This window comes from Hemibagrus wyckioides, linkage group LG07 (assembly GCF_019097595.1).
Source record: "Hemibagrus wyckioides isolate EC202008001 linkage group LG07, SWU_Hwy_1.0, whole genome shotgun sequence".
Classification (NCBI taxonomy): domain Eukaryota; kingdom Metazoa; phylum Chordata; class Actinopteri; order Siluriformes; family Bagridae; genus Hemibagrus; species Hemibagrus wyckioides.
This window is the reverse complement of record NC_080716.1, coordinates 1202948-1222400: the sequence shown is the minus strand read 5'-3', so window position 1 is coordinate 1222400 and position 19453 is coordinate 1202948. Positions and strand designations below refer to the sequence as shown.

Below are 19453 nucleotides of genomic sequence, written 5' to 3'. Positions count from 1 at the left end.
TTACTTTATGGTTTACGGAAGGAGTCTGCTTACTAACCTCAGCACTAGCTAGCTAATTTTAGAGTTTTAGGGGTATTTCATTGTACACAGAACTTCATACAAGACGTGGTATTAACGCTAGCTTTAAAACTTTGACGTTTACAGTAAGCAAATGATCCATGATAACACTGCAATTCATCACAACACCGAATAACGAAAAAACAACCAACAAATTTTCATAAACTACTAACAGAGATCCTGCAGTAGTGTGTTTATTTCCGTATGGTCATCTGTCGGATAACAAGATCCCATTTGCATCAGCACATAGAAAATATTGAAAATATCTGCCGTTCCGACAGACGTATAGATAAACCGTTTCTCTCTACTTACAATACACCACGTCCTTCTGGACTCTCACATGATACAGTAATAAGAAAGTCGGGACGCTAACAAACAGACTCGCTCATCGGGTGTGGGATTTTTTTTTACGAAGACACTGGGGAGGAGCATGAAGAGGAGGAAGAGACGTCAGGCTCTCTCTGAAAAGCCTCCTCTTGCCTCCGACACTACCGTATCCTGGTGAACAGATTCAACACTGACTTGGATTCCTGAAACGGCAGTACAGCAACATCGGCAGTTACCCATAATGCACCACAATGTGAGAAATGTTAGGAAATCGACTTACAGCTGGTTATGGGCTTAAAATATTTTTAGAAACATCTAGATTTGGTATACATGGTAATATATAGCTTGTGTGTGTGTGTGTGTGTGTGTGTTTATACACGTGTCTAACCTTGGTGCAGCGTGTTTTGCTGAAGACATTCCAGAACCTGAGTGTCTCATCTCCTGCTCCTGTCACTATAGCTTCGCCATCTGGAGACACAGCCTGGTGAACACACACACACACACAAAAAATCAAGTTTAATCACATGTGATCAAACAAATTGAGTGGCACAATCAGTTTTTAAGGTCAGTAAAGTCCCAGCGTACCAAATACAGCACACGGTACGAATGTCCGGTCAGCTTGGCCACCTGCGTGAGTGATGGATATTTCCACACCAGGATCTGGTTTTGTGAATAACCATGTGTGCTGACCTGCAAGACACCAGGAAGGTGTGTAAGAAGCTCACCATGTCCTAAATGACTCTGCTATCTACGTAGCAGCCAGACCTCAGAGTGTGTGTTCTCTCACCAGCTCGTTGGCGTGTTTGGACCAGGCGAGGTTGCAGACCTGTGAGCCGGTGTCAGTGCTCTGCAGCGCCTGTCCTGTGAGCGTGTTCCAGAAGCGGAGGCAGCGGTCAGCGGTGCCTCCTCCGGATGCCAGGAGGCCGTGCTGATGGGGTGACCAGGCGATGGCCTTCACCGCCGCTAAATGCTCGCTGTACTGCTGCACAGGCACAAGGCTCGAGCTGTTCCACACCAGCAGCTACACAAGGCACCAGAACATTCTATTATACCAGGTATGGCATGACGTTTTCGTTATAACTGTCCTCATAAGCCTCACCTTGTTGTCGTTGCCTCCGGAGGCGAGATGCTGGTGGTCGGGGGACCACTTGAGGCCACAGACTTCCTGCCTGTGGCCCTGCAGCCTCCTCTCAGCAGCCGGCGGCGCCCGGACGTCCCTCTGCAGGATCACCCTGTCCCTGCTGCCCGAGGACAGCTGCTCACCATTCCACGCCAAAGCTCCTGAGAAAACAACATAGCAAACCATGTTACTGATCAGTTTTCACAAATAATCATAAAGTAAAGCATTAATACGGACCGACACGCGCCGAGTGTCCTTCCAGGCTGGTTAGCTTCCTCCCTCCGGCTGCATCCCATATCTGCACAAAGCCTTTGTGGGTTCCGACTGCGACCAAGCTTCCCTACAGAACACAAAATAGAATGACGTGATACATACAATATACAATACAGATACATCATGTTTTAGACTGAATATTAAGTGGTTGTGGACTTCAAGACACTAAATACAGTCTGCTACTTCTTTCTAAGTCACATTAATTCTTATATTCTTATAGAGAAATCATTAAGTAATAATGTAGAGAGGACTCACCCTCTCATTCCAACAGACTGAAGTCACAGAGTCTCCATCCACTGACAAATCACACAACCTCGTCACCTGTGAACAAAAACGACACACAATGACCACCGGATGATAAATCAGCTATTCAAAAATGATTTACTACACTGTGTTTTTACATACCTGACTGGTACAGGCGCTCCACAGGTACACACAAGCACCAAGACCAACACTGAGCAGGTTTCCAGCTGACCAGTCTACCTGTTAACACCACAGAACGTGTACACTTTAAACGTGGATCTACACTGACCATTGTTATGCAGGTCATAGAATACACATAAACTCTAAGGTGCATCAGTTACATGCAGAAACACTGCTGTAGCTTATTTGGTGTTGAAGATGTTACGTAATATAGTAGTTCAAAATAGTGAGTATCAAGCAGCAGGGGGGTGTCATGACCAATGACCCCAGATAGCGTAAAGCTTAATTTCAGGACCAAGGACAGCAACAACCTAAAGGACTAGAAATGCCTATGCTGATATACATTAAATAATTTTTTATTTTTGATTCCAAATTGACTCTGATAATTGTGGCAGACTTAAATTGGAGAACTGGATACAAGGAACACACTTTAATTTCTCACACTGATCTGGTTCAATCAAATCAGACTCAGACATTGTCCATCAGGGAAGGAGGTGTGGCCATTTAGTTAATCAGTCTCTTAAAATAGGTGTTTGGAGTCTGTGTTCCCAGTGTCAGTGAGGGAGGTGTGGCTTCTAAACCTGTCAGTGAAGGAGGTGTGACTTAAGCTGTCAATCTTAACAAAGGGGTGTGGTTTCTAAACCTGTCAGTATCAGTGAAGGTGGTGTGGCTTCTAAAGCTATCGATCTCAACAAGGGGGAGGGCTTCTAAAACTGTCAATATCAGTGATGGAGGTGTGGCTTCTAAAGCCGTCTATCTCAACAAGGGGGCGTGGCTTCTAAACCTGTCAGTATCAGTGAAGGAGGTGTGGTTTCTAAAGCTTTCAATCTCAAAATGGGTGTGTGGCTTCTAAAATTGTCAGTATCAGTGAAGGAGTATCAATCTTAACAAGGGGGTGTGGCTTCTAAAACTGTCAGTATTAGTAAAGGAGGTGTGGCTTTTAAAGCTGTTAATCTCAGCAAGGGGGTGTGGCTTCTAAAACTATCATTATCAGTGTAGGAGGTGTGGCTTCTAAATCTTTCAGTATCAGTGAAGGAGGTGTGGCGTCTAAGACTGTCAGTATCAGTAAAGGAGGTGTGGCTTCTAAAGCTGTGAATCTCAACAAGGGGGTGTGGCGTCTAAACCTGTCAGTATCAGTGAAGGAGGTGTGGTGTCTAAACCTTTCAGTATCAGTGAAGGAGGTGTGGCTTCTAAAGCTGTGAATCTCAACAAGGGGGTGTGGCTTCTAAAGCTGTGAATCTCAACAAGGGGGTGTGGCTTCTATACCTGTCAGTATCAGTGAAGGAGGTGTGGCTTCTAAAGCTGTTAATCTCAACAAGGGGGTGTGGCTTCTAAACCTGTCAGTATCAGTGAAGGAGGTGTGGCTTCTAAACCTGTCAGTATCAGTGAAGGAGGTGTGGCTTCTAAACCTGTCAGTATCAGTGAAGGAGGTGTGGCGTCTAAACCTGTCAGTATCAGTGAAGGAGGTGTGGTGTCTAAACCTGTCAGTATCAGTGAAGGAGGTGTGGCTTCTAAACCTGTCAGTATCAGTGAAGGAGGTGTGGCGTCTAAACCTGTCAGTATCAGTGAAGGAGGTGTGGTGTCTAAACCTGTCAGTATCAGTGAAGGAGGTGTGGCTTCTAAAGCTGTTAATCTCAACAAGGGGGTGTGGCTTCTAAACCTGTCAGTATCAGTGAAGGAGGTGTGGCTTCTAAACCTGTCAGTATCAGTGAAGGAGGTGTGGCGTCTAAACCTGTCAGTATCAGTGAAGGAGGTGTGGCTTCTAAACCTGTCAGTATCAGGGAAAGAGGTGTGGCCTCTTAATTAAAAAACTGAAATTGTAAGCTCATATATTATATTATATTATATTTGGTAATAAATTAAAATGATGTTAATGTTACATTATTGTAGAACAGTCTAAAATAGCCGTGTGTACCAGATTAAGGTAGAAGTCATCCTGCAGCTCCGGTGCATCCAGAACCTTGAAGGGAATTTTGGAGATCTTTCGTGCCGGCTTTCGCGGTGACCGCAACAGCTTGTGACTGCAGACACACACACATACACAAACACAACACTGAGACCCATATGGACATGTGAGGAAACAGTGTGCGAGAGGAAATGAGGACCACACCTCTAGCTACCTTTTGTTGCTGAGCGGAGAGAGTGAATACGGGGAGATTTCGTTGCCGCTGTCGAAAGGCACTCTCTTTGTGTGAATTGTGTACTGGAAGAAACAAAAAAAAGACATCTTGTTACTTTTGCCTACAGATTGAGCACAGTGATAAACACACACACACACACACTGTGGGAGGGGCTCACCCTGAAGAGGCTGTGTATGTCCTGTGAGAGGATGGCATGCCGTCGGTCATCTGTGTGAGGGTCGGGGACGGTCTCGATACCCGCTCCCAGGAGCTCGTTCCGCAGCAAAGCAGCATAGGCCACTGCGTCTGTACGGATACACAGATTAGTGACCTCCATACAATGAAAATAAATTACTGAACCAAGCGTATCATATAATGGAGATCTAGGATAAAACCTTCTCTTAACAATCTCCTAACTGCACTTTACCCTTTCCACTGTCTGCACTGGCGTCCTTTGAGCGCTGATTCTGGTTAGGTGACCAGCAGTTTTCCTGCAAAATCGATAGGTTTAGGTGGCACATTCACGGAAACAACCAAAGCTCCAAAGCTTAAACAATGAACATAACATACATTGGCGTAATGGAAGTTGATGCTCCAGTTGCTTCCTGCACGAGTAGGTATGAACCTGTCGCCTGACTTAACACTGACCGGACTGCATGTGGCAAAGCCAGACTGCGCATAGAAAAAAAATAACACACATATATTTCAAAAAGTTTTGGGACACCCCTCCAAAATCATTGAATTCAGGTGTTGTTTTTCAGGGGTTGGACTCGGCCCCTTAGTTCCAGTGAAAGGAACTCTTAATGCTTCAGCTTCATACCAAGACATTTTGGACAATTTCATGCTCTTTGTGGGAACAGTTTGTGGACGACCCCTTCCTGTTCCAACATGACTGCACACCAGTGCACAAAGCAAGCTCCATAAAGACATGGATCAGCGACTTTGTGTGTATAGGAACTTGACTGGCCTGCACAGTGTCCTGACCTCAACCTGATAGAACCCCTTTGGGATGAATTAGAGCGGAGACTGTGAGCCAGGCCAAAACTGGGATGTCTGCCTTTACATGCACATGAATGTAATATGGAGTTGTCCCGACCTTTGCAGTTATAACAGCTTCAACTCTTCTGAGAAGGCTTTAGGAGTGTGTGTATGGGAATTTCTGACCATTCCTCTAGAAGCGCATTTGTGAGGTCAGGCACTGATGTTGGACGAGAAGGTCTGGCTCGCAGTTTCTGCACTAATTCATCCCAAAGGTGTTCTGTCAGGTTGATGTCAGGACCCACAAAGCATAAAAATGTCCAAAATGTCTTGGTATGAAGCTGAAGCATTCTTTTAACTGGAACTAAAGGGCCAAAAAACAACACCTGATCTCAGTGATTTGGAGCTTTTGGCAATATAGTGTATGAAACACACATCTCTCTCCAGAGACACATTCTGTTTCATAGTATGAAGCTGTAAGAAAACGATCCTCCTCAACCTTGGACACGTGACCATTGGGCAGGTTCTGGTGGTTGATCTGCCTGAGGAGGCGTCTCTCATAATCCTGGTCCATTTCCGCTCTGTCTTTGCCTCAGTCTGCGCTCGCAGCTCCTCCCACCTCTTCCATCCCTGGACAAATAAAAATTTTACACAACATGGTGTAAAATTGGCTCTGGTGTAAGGTGGCTCTAAATGTGTTCATCTGTCTGTAAAGCTGTTTCATTCAATGTTCTTGCATTACTCTTCTGAAGTCAAGGCAGATCTTCCTCCTCTCTAAAGGTGTTCATCTGAATCTACCTGTGTCTGTTCACCTGCATGTTTACATTTCCACAGTGCAGGTGTTTATCCTACACTAACAGGATGTCTGATCATATTTAGCACTTTGGGGTTATGTAAAAGCCAGCTCGATTTTAACAGCGCACCACACCACAACACCACAGTTGCCATGGTAGCTAACCGGACACAGCACGAGCACGACTAGCATTTGCATTAACCGCTTACAACTACCTAACTACAGCAATCTAGCTCACCGTAACACTTCCGACTAGTGGTTTAATCAGTGTTCGCCTTAAATTAAAAGCTGACATACTAAGCCAGATACTAAGATAACGCCAGCTTCCTACTCCAGCTAGCTAGGTGTAGCCAACCTTACCTGTTTTGCTGCTCACGAAACGCAATTACGGGGCGTTTCGCGTATCCGACCTCTCAGTTATCATTTTGTAAAAATGCATGTGCTGACAAAAGCTCAGGAAACAGCCCTTTTGTGTGTCTTATTGAGCTGTAAACAGATTCACAGCTAGCTTTCCAGTTACACCGAGTGAGACTGAATGTTTACGTTTCTGTCAAGATGGCGGAGCAATCAGCTGCGACGCTTTATTTTTTTACACACCTGTATTCCAAAGGACACGCCTCCTGCAGCCGGTACCAGGGCTAGTTTAATCGGAATGCGGGTGGGAAAACGACGCGAATTTACCAAAAGGTAGCTATAGGGGGCGCTCTAATACCAATAATGATTATAATAATTTTTTTTAAATTAAATATTATTTATTTATAATGTATTTATATTTATCCTTAAATATTATTTATAGTTATTATTAAATATTATATGATAATAATTATTATTATTTTAATCTTATTTTAAACTATTTTCTGCATACATTTCAAGTAATTAATTTTTCTATATTTAGGTGTTTTTTATTTTCATATTTATTTATTTTTATCTTTAAAGGTTAATTAAATATCTCACACAATTTCTTTTTTTTAATTTTAGGAATAATATCAATAAGTAAAGATGTAGAAAAAATATGGGTGCAGATTTACTTCTTTTAATAAATAAATAAATAAATAAATAAAACGTGTAGAAAGTCTTTAAATCATAATGATTTTTTTTATTTGTACAAAATCACTTTATTTCTTATTATTTGACACAGTGATAATAGGTGGAAACCACACATTTATTGTCTTTCCATGCATATGGCTTGTCAGTTAATAAATAAATAAATAAATAATAAAATAAATAAATAAATAAAATGTAATGAATCAGATGTATTACCCCACATAGCCATGTGTGACATGCGGAGGGTGAAAACACCTTTATTTACCTGATAACTTTATTTGCCTGTGCCTGTGCCTGGATGTCCGTGCCTACAGTTAACTCTTTCTCTCAGTACACTTACATTCTGTTCCACCAGACATTTCTGATCAGTACGAACAAATTCTAGTCAGTGTTGGGATTCTATAGAGTATCATGACTCTACATGTGATTAGCTGCTGGTGAGCAGGACAATGAGAAAGTGGAGGGGTTCAGGGAGCCTTCAGCTGGGCAAATGATTATTAATACAATCAATACATTAGAAGGCATGATATCTATTCATTGCTTTAGGTTTTAATCAGTCAGTTGGGAATCAGTTTCTTGTCTCTGTGTGTGAGAAAGACATGGATGAGTCCAGGCCTGTCTGTGATGAGCTGCCAGAACCACCAAGAGGCCTGAGAGGCTTTTAAACAGGAACTGCACAGCAGGGGAAAATGGCTGCGTTCTAGGAAATGTTAACAATGACACTCAAGGGTCTCTCTTTCATCACACAGGGAAAAAAACTAAACAAAAACAAACACAGTCATGCTGTCGTTCCCTCACCAGGCTTAACATTTTCCTTCAACCTTAAAACTTATTGCTTTACCTCTGACAGGAGATTCTGTTTATACAGCTTCATGTCGATCATTTTACACACACCTGCCTTACACCCACTACAGAAACGAGAACGTTCCTTCTAGAAAATGAATCAACGTCTCAAAAAATTTCAACAGCACTCTGGTGTACAAACACTTCAGATCTAGACCTATCTCAAGAAATGCCTCAAGCCATTTAGTGAAATCCCCTGAAGATGAACTTTCACTTTGTCACCATTACATTTGACTTAATCTAACTCTGACTCCTGGTGAGTTTTCCTATTAACTCACATGATTATGTGCTCAGGAGTTGGAAGTGAAAGCATCTGCCTTGTGACTGGATCTGAGGGTTTTGGTGTAGATACTTTGATATAAAAGGTTAATAAGACAGGTCCAGCAACTGGAGACTCCTTCTATAACTGTTTGAGAAAATTCCACACCTTCTGACCAACTGCTGTATGATAAAAAAAAATATAAAAAAAATCATACACTTTCATTTCCTGAAACAATTTCAAGCTTTGAAACCCTGTGAAACACCACAAAGGCCTTGTGTCTCACATTACAGATCACAATTTGTTCCTTAATTATTCCGGCGTTTTCTGTGTCGCCGTGTTTGAAGTGCTTCACCCTTCAACCTACTGCTTTGGGTCTGCTTTTTTATTCGGATGAAAGCAGGCAGCTGCGTTTTAATATGTGTGCCTCTTATCAGTGCCCTCCAATGCCGTCGCCATGACAACGAGATGGACAGACAAAGCCACGCAAGACGAGAGGGACAGAGGACACAATGTGCAAATGACACTTTCTCCTGCTTCACGTGTAGTGACGAAGCAATACGCGAGCAGATTTTAAGAGAGCACCTCTTCCTCAAGGAACACGAGGAAGTAAGAGGCAAAAAAATTGCTTGAAATGAATACATAAAGGTGTGGCTTTGTATAAAGAGTCATCTTGGAGGACAAAATGAGCTAACACTAGTCGTTCTCATCACTGTGACACAGCACTAGAGGATGAGCGTATAGACGAAACCACAACACACTTTCCTTCAATGTTGTTTGTTATACGTAGTAGTTACTGAATAATAGTAACTACTTGTACTAGATTTTAGGATGGTTCAGTCACCGTTAACTAGAAATCCAGCTACAGAACCTGGATGAATTGTGTAGGACTTTTTAGACCCGTCAAAAATTTCCTCAAAGGCTCATCGTCCACCTGACATGGCAGACACCTGAGAAAGGTCTGTCATGGTTAAGAGAGATGAAGAGGGCCTTTTTCTCATCGTCCTCTATGTTTATTCGGGTCAATCATATAGCCTTGTATATACGGGAGGCATCTTTAACAGATTTTGTTTTCCTAAATCAAACTCCTGATGCTAGTCACCTTGCAAAAACAGTTAGTTAAATTACTACTAGTATTAGTTAGGAGTGGGGAAAGTGTGAGTCTTCTTCAGCACTTAGTTTGGTTTACTTCAGAACCTGGGGCCAATTCTCCAGACAATGGAGATTTAATTTATCGTTTCCTTGGCATTAAGACAACTATGCAAGAGGACAGAAAATGTGCAAAGTCATGCTAGCTGAGGCAAAACAGACCACTTCTGTCTTTCTTCTACCGCCTATGTATTCTGCCCTGGGTCATCGAAATCTCGCGAGAGTTCAGCGTTGGCTATATAAACACACGCGCCACCGCGGATCCTCGGGTTTTTGTACCGTCCCACTGAGAAGGAGCCGAAGGTAGGTCTTTCTTTAAAAATAATACTTTAAAAAAATATATATCTAGGTATGGTTTATATACTCGTTTTTGGGGTTTAAAGAAACGTTTGAATTTTAACTAGCTTTCGCGCTGCTAATTTAATTTACAATAAACGTTACGTAGTATTGAATAAACTGCACGGTTAAATAGTTATAGAATTATTAACCTTCACGTATTTTCCTATGGCGTATTTGTTTTGAGAGCAGAACCTGTTGAATGACACTGGGCCGAGTCCCAAATCAGCTCCTAGTACACTACAGAGTGGATGTAGACTGTATCATTTAATCCTCGGTGTAGTGCGCAGGTGTAGGAAACAGGGAGCTGTTTGGAACGCAGCCAGAGAACCGGAGAAAAGTGCAGCAAAAGTTACAGTCGGCTTTTCTTCTAGTCTAAAATGGCGACTTTCTTTCTGTTCAATCCTTAAGCGTGAATAAATGTTTAAATGAGGTAGATGTATCTGAATGAATGGTTGTAAGTAGTAGGTGTGCCAGAATCTGGACCTTGCCTCGAACAAATGGTTGCGAAATTGAGGAAGTGATAAAGCCTGGATTCAGATTTCATGCCTGATTGAGCTGAATGACTGTCATTGATTTCCATTCAGCATTTTATGTATTTCATGCACAACGTCTTGTTTAGCATCACTGCATGTTGCATTTAAATCCTCTCAAACTACTGTGCACTTTTTTTTGTTATTGTTCCATCATTGCTTCAGTGCTTTTTGCAATGAAACCACTCTCTTTCCTCTTTTTAGTCCAAACCGAAGATGTCAGCCGGCAAAGCACAAATTGGCAAACCTGCCCCTGACTTCACGGCCAAGGCGGTGATGCCCGACGGCCAGTTTAAGGATCTGAAATTGTCTGATTATCGAGGTATGACCTTTTATTTACACGCACTATCGAATACAGGAAGTTGCAAGACCGCTGATGTTTAAGAGCAACTTTTTTTCTCTGCAGGGAAGTATGTAGTTTTCTTCTTCTACCCTCTGGACTTCACCTTTGTGTGTCCCACCGAGATCATCGCCTTCAGCGACGCTGCAGATGAATTCAAGAAGATCAACTGCGAGGTGATCGGCGCGTCTGTGGACTCGCATTTCTGCCATCTGGCCTGGTGAGCAATCATATGGTTTAATCCTGAAGAGACAGAATTCACTACATAGTTTGACCAAAGTTTTGCTGATAATTGTAACATTCCTCTCCTTCTGTGTCTCAGGATAAACACCCCTAGGAAGCAAGGTGGCCTTGGACATATGAAGGTCCCTCTGGTGGCCGACACCAAACGAACTATCTCTCAAGATTATGGTGTACTGAAGGAGGACGAAGGCATTGCTTACAGGTGTGTTGAAATATTTTCTCAGAACTGAGATTTGTGTCAAGCTAGTTTTAGTCGGCGAGAACCATGGATATGTATGTGGACATCACCTGAAGTTCACGTTTCTTCTCAGAGGCCTCTTCATCATCGACGATAAAGGCATCCTGAGGCAGATAACCATCAACGACCTGCCGGTCGGTCGCTCCATCGACGAGACGCTGCGTCTGGTGCAGGCCTTTCAGTTCACCGACAAACACGGAGAAGGTGAGTGAATTCATGTAATAAACGTACAACAAATGCAAATCAGCATTCAAAGGTTGTTATTAATGTGTTATAAACCTTTCTTTGACTAGGTTTCCGCAATGTAGCCAGTATATTACTAATTCAGTCTTTAATGATGCTTCTTCTCGTATTGTTTTCTAGTCTGCCCAGCCGGATGGAAGCCCGGAAAGGACACGATCAAGCCCGACGTCCAGAAGAGCAAAGATTTCTTCTCCAAACAAAACTAAACCCATAAGACTCTGCAGTGTAGTCCGACATTCCCCACACTACCGGCACCTCAGTAACAATTATGACTCTGTTAAGCTGAAAATAAACGTGTAGGATTGTAATTGTTGTTTACGTCATGTGACTTTGTGAGAAGTATGACATGGTCGTGTAGAAGACTACTATTTTGTATGTTTACACCTTTCTGTGTTTTCCTTTTGTGAGATAAAAAAAAGAAAGAAAGAAAGAAAATAACAGAGCTGGGCATTTTATTCTTGCTTTCTGGTTTCAGTAAGAAGAGATTTTGTAACACAAGACGTTGAGGGAATGGCAGGAACTTGGGCAAGTGCTAAGACTGGCTGAGAGACGGATTTTGTAACAGATCTAACCTAACTTAACGATAAAGCGTATCATTTAGGATGTTTATTTATACAGTTTACATGATAAAAAAAAAATTAACTGGTTAAAAGTAATCAAGTTACAGGAAGAGAGATATACAGGAATTATTGTGCAGGTTTCGATCCTAAATCAACTCGTATTTGCTACAAACCTCAAATAAAGGTCTTGGTATTATATAATCTAGATTCTGTTGCTTTCAAATTTAAAGAATATGTTGTGTGAAATGAGATTTTGATAATAATATAGTTCCAAATGAAGCAGACCTCAGACACCAACCAAGTCCATGGTGAACATGTAAACATGCACACAATAGATTTTGCAATTGCACTATTAAAATACAGCAAGCTCGGGTTACTGTGTCTATTTAGAGTTTTGTATGTTACAGCCGTTTTGTCTGCTCATTTTTTAATAAGAAATGACATTATAGACTAGCGCATTTCTGCTAACACTGATGTCCGAGTCGATTCCTAAACGATTCAATTTCTGCTAACACTGATCTTCGAGTCGATTCCTAAACGATTCAGTTTCTGCTAACACTAATCTGCGAGTCGATTCGCTAAACGATTCAGTTGAGTGATTCGCGCGAGCGTTCGCGAGCTCCTCCAACAGACACGACGTGCGTTAGCGTCGTGGCTAACAGCGGTCTCCTGTCAGCAGACTGATGTCGTTTCTACGAATTAGACACGTTAAAAGTGATATTTAAACATTTTATTGCGAGCAAAGCAGTTGTTTAATTTAGCTAGAAATAAAAGAATTGGCCTATATATTAAACACAGTTAATGGCAACCGTGCTGAGAAAGCGAGGGAAAGCAAAGCAGGAGACTGCTGAGGTAAATTTACCTCAGATTTATCCAGTCCAGCTAACTGACTAGTATTTTAGTTATAGTAAACATGTAACTAGCTGCTTAGCTTAGCCACACCATAATTAGTAAGTGGTGGACAAAATAAACCAACAAACAGACAAAAAAAATTGTAGTTGCATGATTATTTGAAGTAAAAAATGTTTTTTAATAATAATTTATCAATTAATAAAGCAAATATGCGTTTTGATTGCTATTAATAATGATAAACAATTATTAATTATTATTACTACAACAGTTAATACGTGCTATTAAATGTGCAAACTTACAATTACATTAGTTAGACAAATTTAAACTCAGTTATTAATTTTTTTTATTTATCTAAATAATATAATCAAAAAATTGATTATATTATTTATCTAAATAATATAATCATATCTGTTTATGATACTATATATTTTTATATATTTTTTTATAAGAGTAATCGAAGAAACATGGTGTATTAGACGTCACAGCATTATTTTCTTTTGTTTGTTTGTTTTTATATGTATATTGTATATATGGTTAATGTTTAGAAATGTTTTATTTTTACATTTAACACAAACACCTGTTTATATTGATGTGTTAAAATACGCAAAAAAAAAAAAAAAAATTCTCTACATTTTTTGTTTATGCCCAAAAAGTTAACATTGTGGCTGAGATACTGTTTCTAAAGCTGCGTAATCGCTAATAGCTAGGTCACGTTAATTAACGTGTTAATGTCTGAAATGCTTTCAGTGGGACAGCTTATTCCATCAGGAGCTGAGAAGCCAGGAGCAGTCGCTGGTGTTTGTGAAGCGAATGCTGGTCCTGGCCGTGTCCTCTATAACATACCTGCGTGGGATCTTTCCAGAAGACGCGTATCGAACCCGCTACTTAGAAGGTGTTCTAATAAGTATTTCAGTCTTATTAGCCGACGACGTGTAAATAAATGAGTCCAGTATAAAAGACTGCTTTAAATCCCTTGTAGACTCAGAATTATTATTCTGGGAAAAGGGAACAACTTTCGTTATTTAACATTATATATATATATATATATATGTATGGTTTTCAAAAAATGTAGATTTATGCATCAAAATTCTTAAAGAAGACTGCGCCTCTGCAGGAGCCTGCAAAATTGTCAAGTGGTGAGTGAACAACTTAAGACATTCTAAAAGATGGTTTAAACTGTTCACTAGCATGTTGCACACACACACACACACACACTCTTCTGACACAAATAGTAGTAGCCTTCACCCACTATATGATTTAGACACTACTTAGGTTTCAAATGTTTAGTTTAGCTAGAAATAAAAGAATTGGTCATACAACAATCAGGCATAACATTATGACCAGTCTTATGACGTGAATAAGACTGATGATCTCCTCATCATGGCATCTGTTAGTGGGTGGGGTATATTAGGTAGCAAGTGAACATTTTTTCCTTAGAAGCAGGAAAAATGGACAAGCATAAGGATTTGAGTGAGTTTGATGAAGGACCAAATTGTGATGGCTAGACCACTGGATCAGAGCATCTCCAAAACTGCAGCTCTTGTGGGGTGTTCCCGGTCTGCAGTGGACAGTATCTATCAAAAGTGGTCCAAGGAAGGAACAGTGGTGAACTGATGACAGGGTCATGGGCAGCCAAGGCTCAGGGAGCGGAGGCTGACCCGTGTGATCTGATCCAACAGACGAGCTACTGTTGCTCAAATTGCTGAAGAAGTTAATGCTGGTTCTGATAGAATGACAGTTTGTTGCGTATGGGGCTGCATAGCCGCAGACCAGTCAGGGTGACCATGCTGACCCCTGTGCACCGCCGAAAGCGCCAGCAATGGGCACGTGAGCATCAGAACTGGACCACAGTGCAATGGAAGAAGGTGGCCTGGTCTGATGAATCACATGGATCGCTGGGTGCATGCATGTCGCTTACCTGGGGAACACATGGCACCAGGATGCACTATGGGAAGAAGGCAAGCCGGGGGAGGCAGTGTCCTGCTTTGGCCAATGTTCTGCTGGGAAACCTTGGGTCCTGCCATCCATGTGGATGTTACTTTGACACGTACCACCTACCCAAGCATTGTTGCAGACCATCAGCCGTCGTTATTCCCTGATGGCTGTGGCCTCTTTCAGCAGGATGATTGATTTCAGCAGCAATGATTGACTTGGCCTCCAAATTCCCCAGATCTCAATCCAATCCAGAACCTGTGGGATTTGCTGGACAAACTAGTCCAATCCATGGAGGTCCCACCTCTCAAAGTAAAGGATCTGCTGCTAACATCTTGGTGCCAGATACCACAGCACAACCCCAGGGATCTAGTGGAGTCCGTGCCTCGATGGTTCAGGGCTGTTTTGGCAGCAAAAGGGGGACAAACACAATATTAGTCAGGTGGTCATAATGTTAAGCTTCGTAATGTCTATACAGATATACTGAGAGGTCGTGTATGACAGGAGAACATGAAATACCTGTTATCATCTGCACTTCCTGTTTGCCTTATCACAGCATACAGTATGAACGTTTATATCAATACACTGGTCAGGTCTCACAATCTGAAATAAAGATGAGCTGTTAATGTTTCTTGTTTTTGTTTTTTTTTTAAGGTTAATGGGGTGTTTCGATGCTCTGGAGAAGAGATACGTAAGTTCCGGTCATTCTCGAGTTTGACATGATCGTGATTGTTGTGACTGAAGATTGAATAGTGCTGTATTGTTTGTTACAGCTGCAGATCGTGCTCATTGGTGTAAGTGTATAGGTATTACATAGTTCACACAGAGAATATCATAAATATCATATCTTTGTAGTCTTGTGTGTGTAATTTATAATCTTCTTTTAAACAGGTACACAGAGACCCAGATGACACAAATGTGCGTTACATTTTATCATCTGTATTTAACCTTATTATTAAGTGCCACAGAAATGTATATATATATATAAATATGTAAATATATATATATATGTATATATATAAAATGTACCTTTAATGTTCCTTCATCCAGCATGTCATAGAGTCTTACCAGTTCAAGTTCAAATACACAAACAATGGGCCTCAGATGGACATCCTCAGGTAAGAAGTGAGCCAAGGTCATTTGTAGACATCAACCAAGGACTTTCCGAGCACCTCTTCACTGCGTGTCGTCTCCTTGTAAACATCAGCTAATCAACACACCCCACTCATTGTGTTTGATAGGAGCGCAGGAAAAAAACTAATACTGTGTAGTGCCATGAGGTACAGAGCTATACAGAATAATTCTTCTCACACATTATAAAGCAAAACTCTGGACCGCGTTTAGTAGGATTCGAGTACTTCGGACAGTGTTATGGTTCAAATGTATTATAGATTTTGACTTTTAAAACAAAGAAGTAAAAGCTTTCCTCAACCGTGTAGCTGTAGTGCAAAGCATTTATTTTGTCACTGTTATCACTGTAAACAGCCTAGTACGTGCACTTTCGTTGTCTGCTTCTGACCTCAGTGAAAGCAACAGCTTCCTGCTTACTATTATCTCCCAATCTGGTCATTTGCCAATTCCCACCCACTTAATAGCTCTCTGCTATTACATAGCAGCTACCAACCAGGCTAGTAAATACACTATATTGCCAAAAGTATTCGCTCACCCATCCAAATAATCAGAATCAGGTGTTCCAATCACTTCCATGGCCACAGGTGTATAAAATCAAGCACCTAGGCATGCAGACTGTTTTTACAAACATTTGTGAAAGAATGGGTCGCTCTCAGGAGCTCAGTGAATTCCAGCGTGGAACTGTGATAGGATGCCACCTGTGCAACAAATCCAGTCGTGAAATTTCCTCGCTCCTAAATATTCCACAGTCAACTGTCAGCTGTATTATAAGAACGTGGAAGTGTTTGGGAACGACAGCAACTCAGCCACCAAGTGGTAGGCCACGTAAACTGACGGAGCGGGGTCAGCGGATGCTGAGGCGCATAGTGCGAAGAGGTCACCAACTTTCTGCAGAGTCAATCGCTACAGACCTCCAAACTTCATGTGGCCTTCAGATTAGCTCAAGAACAGTGCGCAGAGAGCTTCATGGAATGGGTTTCCATGGCCGAGCAGCTGCATCCGAGTCATACATCACCAAGTGCAATGCAAAGCGTCGGATGCAGTGGTGTAAAGCACACCGCCACTGGACTCTAGAGCAGTGGAGACGCGTTCTCTGGAGTGACGAATCGCGCTTCTCCATCTGGCAATCTGATGGACGAGTCTGGGTTTGGCGGTTGCCAGGAGAACAGTACTTGTCTGACTGCATTGTGCCAAGTGTAAAGTTTGGTGGAGGGGGGATTATGGTGTGGGGTTGTTTTTCAGGAGCTGGGCTCGGCCCCTTAGTTCCAGTGAAAGGAACTCTGAATGCTTCAGCATACCAAGACATTTTGGACAATTCCATGCTCCCAACTTTGTGGGAACAGTTTGGAGCCGGCCCCTTCCTCTTCCAACATGACTGTGCACCAGTGCACAAAGCAAGGTCCATAAAGACATGGATGACTGAGTCTGGTGTGGATGAACTTGACTGGCCTGCACAGAGTCCTGACCTCAACCCGATAGAACACCTTTGGGATGAATTAGAGCGGAGACTGAGAGCCAGGCCTTCTCGTCCAACATCAGTGTGTGACCTCACAAATGTGCTTCTGGAAGAATGGTCAAAAATTCCCATAAACACACTCCTAAACCTTGTGGACAGCCTTCCCAGAAGAGTTGAAGCTGTTATAGCTGCAAAGGGTGGACCGACGTCATATTGAACCCTATGGATTAGGAATAGGATGTCACTTAAGTTCATATGCGAGTCAAGGCAGGTGAGCGAATACTTTTGGCAATATAGTGTATGTCCTTTGAGGCATATTAAGCCAGCCACAGATAGCCTCAGGATTGGTTAATTTTGTATAGCTTTAAACTTGTGACCTCTTGACTCCTGTCGAAGTCCTGTGGTTTGGTCTCACGAGTCCTGTGGGATCCCAGTCGCAATGCAGAAGGCACACAACCCCCTCCAGGAAGCGCAAGGGAAACTATTAGTGTTTCCTGTCCAGTAGAAGCTATAGTGGTAGACAACAGGATATGAATACTAGAATAGAAAAGTAGTACAGGCTATACCTTATAGATACTCTGCTCATTCATTCCAAATATTTAACTAAACATTCAGAATTGACTTTATATTACAACCCATTGTGTCCCATTCATGACTTGTACTAATACATCTCATCTTTATTTATTTATTTTTTTATGTTGAAGAAATGAGAACATTGAGATGAGCCTGACCATGGAGGACACAAAGAAAGCCTCGGTTCTGCTGATCAGAAAGCTGTTTCTGCTCATGCAGAATCTGGACGCTCTGCCCGATGACGTCCATCTCACCATGAAGCTCTACTACTACGACGATGGTAAAACAAACATCCGTAGCTCAGAGTAAACACAGCGCAGAAGTTCTGAAACAACATACTGTAAATATCCAGCATTTTAGCCAATATCTGGACACTAATGGTGCTCATTAATTCTGTTTGAAATGTGACAGTGACCCCACTGGACTACGAGCCGCCAGGCTTTAAGGAGGGAGTGTGTGACAGCCTGTGGTTCGAGGGCACAGCCGTGCACTTCAGAGTAGGAGACCTGCAAACTCCATTCCACGTGCTGAAGGTGGGAGTGGCGGCCGAGCAGGGCCGTGTGAGTAAACTGCAGGAGGGCGACCACCTGAGAGAGAACGTCCAGGACTCCATGCAGGAGGTGATGTTCAATAAAATATAGAGATGAAGTGGTTTTCAACCTTTAGTGTTTAGCGTCTAGTGATATTTATTATGTCCTGTCGTGCATAAGGACATTTGTTTATTAGGACACGGTGTTTAGAATAATTTATAATTCAGATTCAGGTGTCACCCAGATAAGGATGAAGTTTCCTTTTGATTCTGGTTCCTCTCAAGGTTTCTTCCTCATACCACCTAAGGGAGATTTTCCTTGCCACAGTCACCTCAGGCTAACTCACTGGGGATGATTTTGTCTGACATCTAGGCCTTTTTACACTGTGTTTTTTGTTTATGTTCTGTAAAGCTGCTTTGAGACAATGTTCATTGTGAAAAGTGCTATACAAATAAAATAGAATTGAATTGAATCAAAGCTGTAACTTCCTCACCACTGTATGTCCAGATGCCATTAAATTACATTTTTTTCTGAAATAGATGCCTGGACAGTGCAGGGAGGAGGATCTGCCATCTGAGGACGGTAAGTTTATTTTCTGACATCTCTGGAAGTCCTCAAAGAGGTTTATTATTCGTCATTAGCTCCGTAAACATTTCTGTCTAGAGTCGGCTGCGCAGTTCAAGCAACCCACAAAAGCCCCAGCGAAGGTAGGAGCGATTCTACACGCAAATTAAAAAATAAACCAGATTTTATATTTTAACTACTATTAATTTTTCTGTTGTCAGAAAGGAGTCAACAAACTGGCGAAGAGACGGAGGAAATAACTTTAAAAGCACTCTGGGGCAGTTTGTTTGGACTGAGGTTTTTGCAGTATGTGTATACTTGTATCTATTTGTACCTTTGTTTTGAGTTATTTAACTGTTGTAACTTGGAAGGTTTTGCTGTTCAAAATGTTCGAAGATTGTAATTCAATAAAAGTCTAGAAAAAGAGGGAAAAAAATATCTGCAGTCCACAATGACTGCATGGAAATATTTTCATTTATTACGTTCTGCTTCTTAAATAGAAATCATCTGTAATTATTACAGTTACATAAGCAACA

The 19453-nt window shown here is 41.8% G+C and overlaps 3 protein-coding genes across 3 annotated transcripts; 2 read left to right on the top strand and 1 right to left on the bottom strand.

Moving 5' to 3' along the window:
* Positions 1-235: 235 nt before the first annotated feature.
* fzr1b (fizzy/cell division cycle 20 related 1b) lies at positions 236-6672 on the bottom strand. The gene is made up of 15 exons (XM_058395337.1): positions 6452-6672; positions 5798-5928; positions 4891-4992; positions 4748-4811; positions 4499-4626; positions 4321-4403; positions 4116-4221; positions 2183-2260; positions 2033-2098; positions 1742-1844; positions 1484-1665; positions 1172-1405; positions 970-1074; positions 773-865; positions 236-587 (listed from the first exon to the last, which is right to left on the bottom strand). Exons 2-15 carry the CDS (start codon positions 5870-5872, stop codon positions 546-548), a joined length of 1461 nt encoding a protein of 486 aa, XP_058251320.1. The 5' UTR covers positions 5873-5928; positions 6452-6672; the 3' UTR covers positions 236-545.
* Positions 6673-9552: 2880 nt separating this feature from the next.
* prdx1 (peroxiredoxin 1) lies at positions 9553-11627 on the top strand. The gene is made up of 6 exons (XM_058396009.1): positions 9553-9689; positions 10460-10577; positions 10662-10815; positions 10918-11040; positions 11150-11280; positions 11440-11627. Exons 2-6 carry the CDS (start codon positions 10472-10474, stop codon positions 11523-11525), a joined length of 600 nt encoding a protein of 199 aa, XP_058251992.1. The 5' UTR covers positions 9553-9689; positions 10460-10471; the 3' UTR covers positions 11526-11627.
* Positions 11628-11919: 292 nt separating this feature from the next.
* zte38 (zebrafish testis-expressed 38) lies at positions 11920-19391 on the top strand. Its single transcript, XM_058396005.1, has 12 exons — positions 11920-12731; positions 13479-13623; positions 13804-13867; positions 15318-15354; positions 15437-15457; positions 15555-15581; positions 15714-15781; positions 17955-18103; positions 18235-18443; positions 18893-18935; positions 19017-19060; positions 19139-19391. The coding sequence occupies exons 1-12, from the start codon at positions 12681-12683 to the stop codon at positions 19175-19177; spliced, it is 897 nt and encodes a 298-aa protein (XP_058251988.1). The 5' UTR covers positions 11920-12680; the 3' UTR covers positions 19178-19391.
* Positions 19392-19453: the final 62 nt, after the last annotated feature.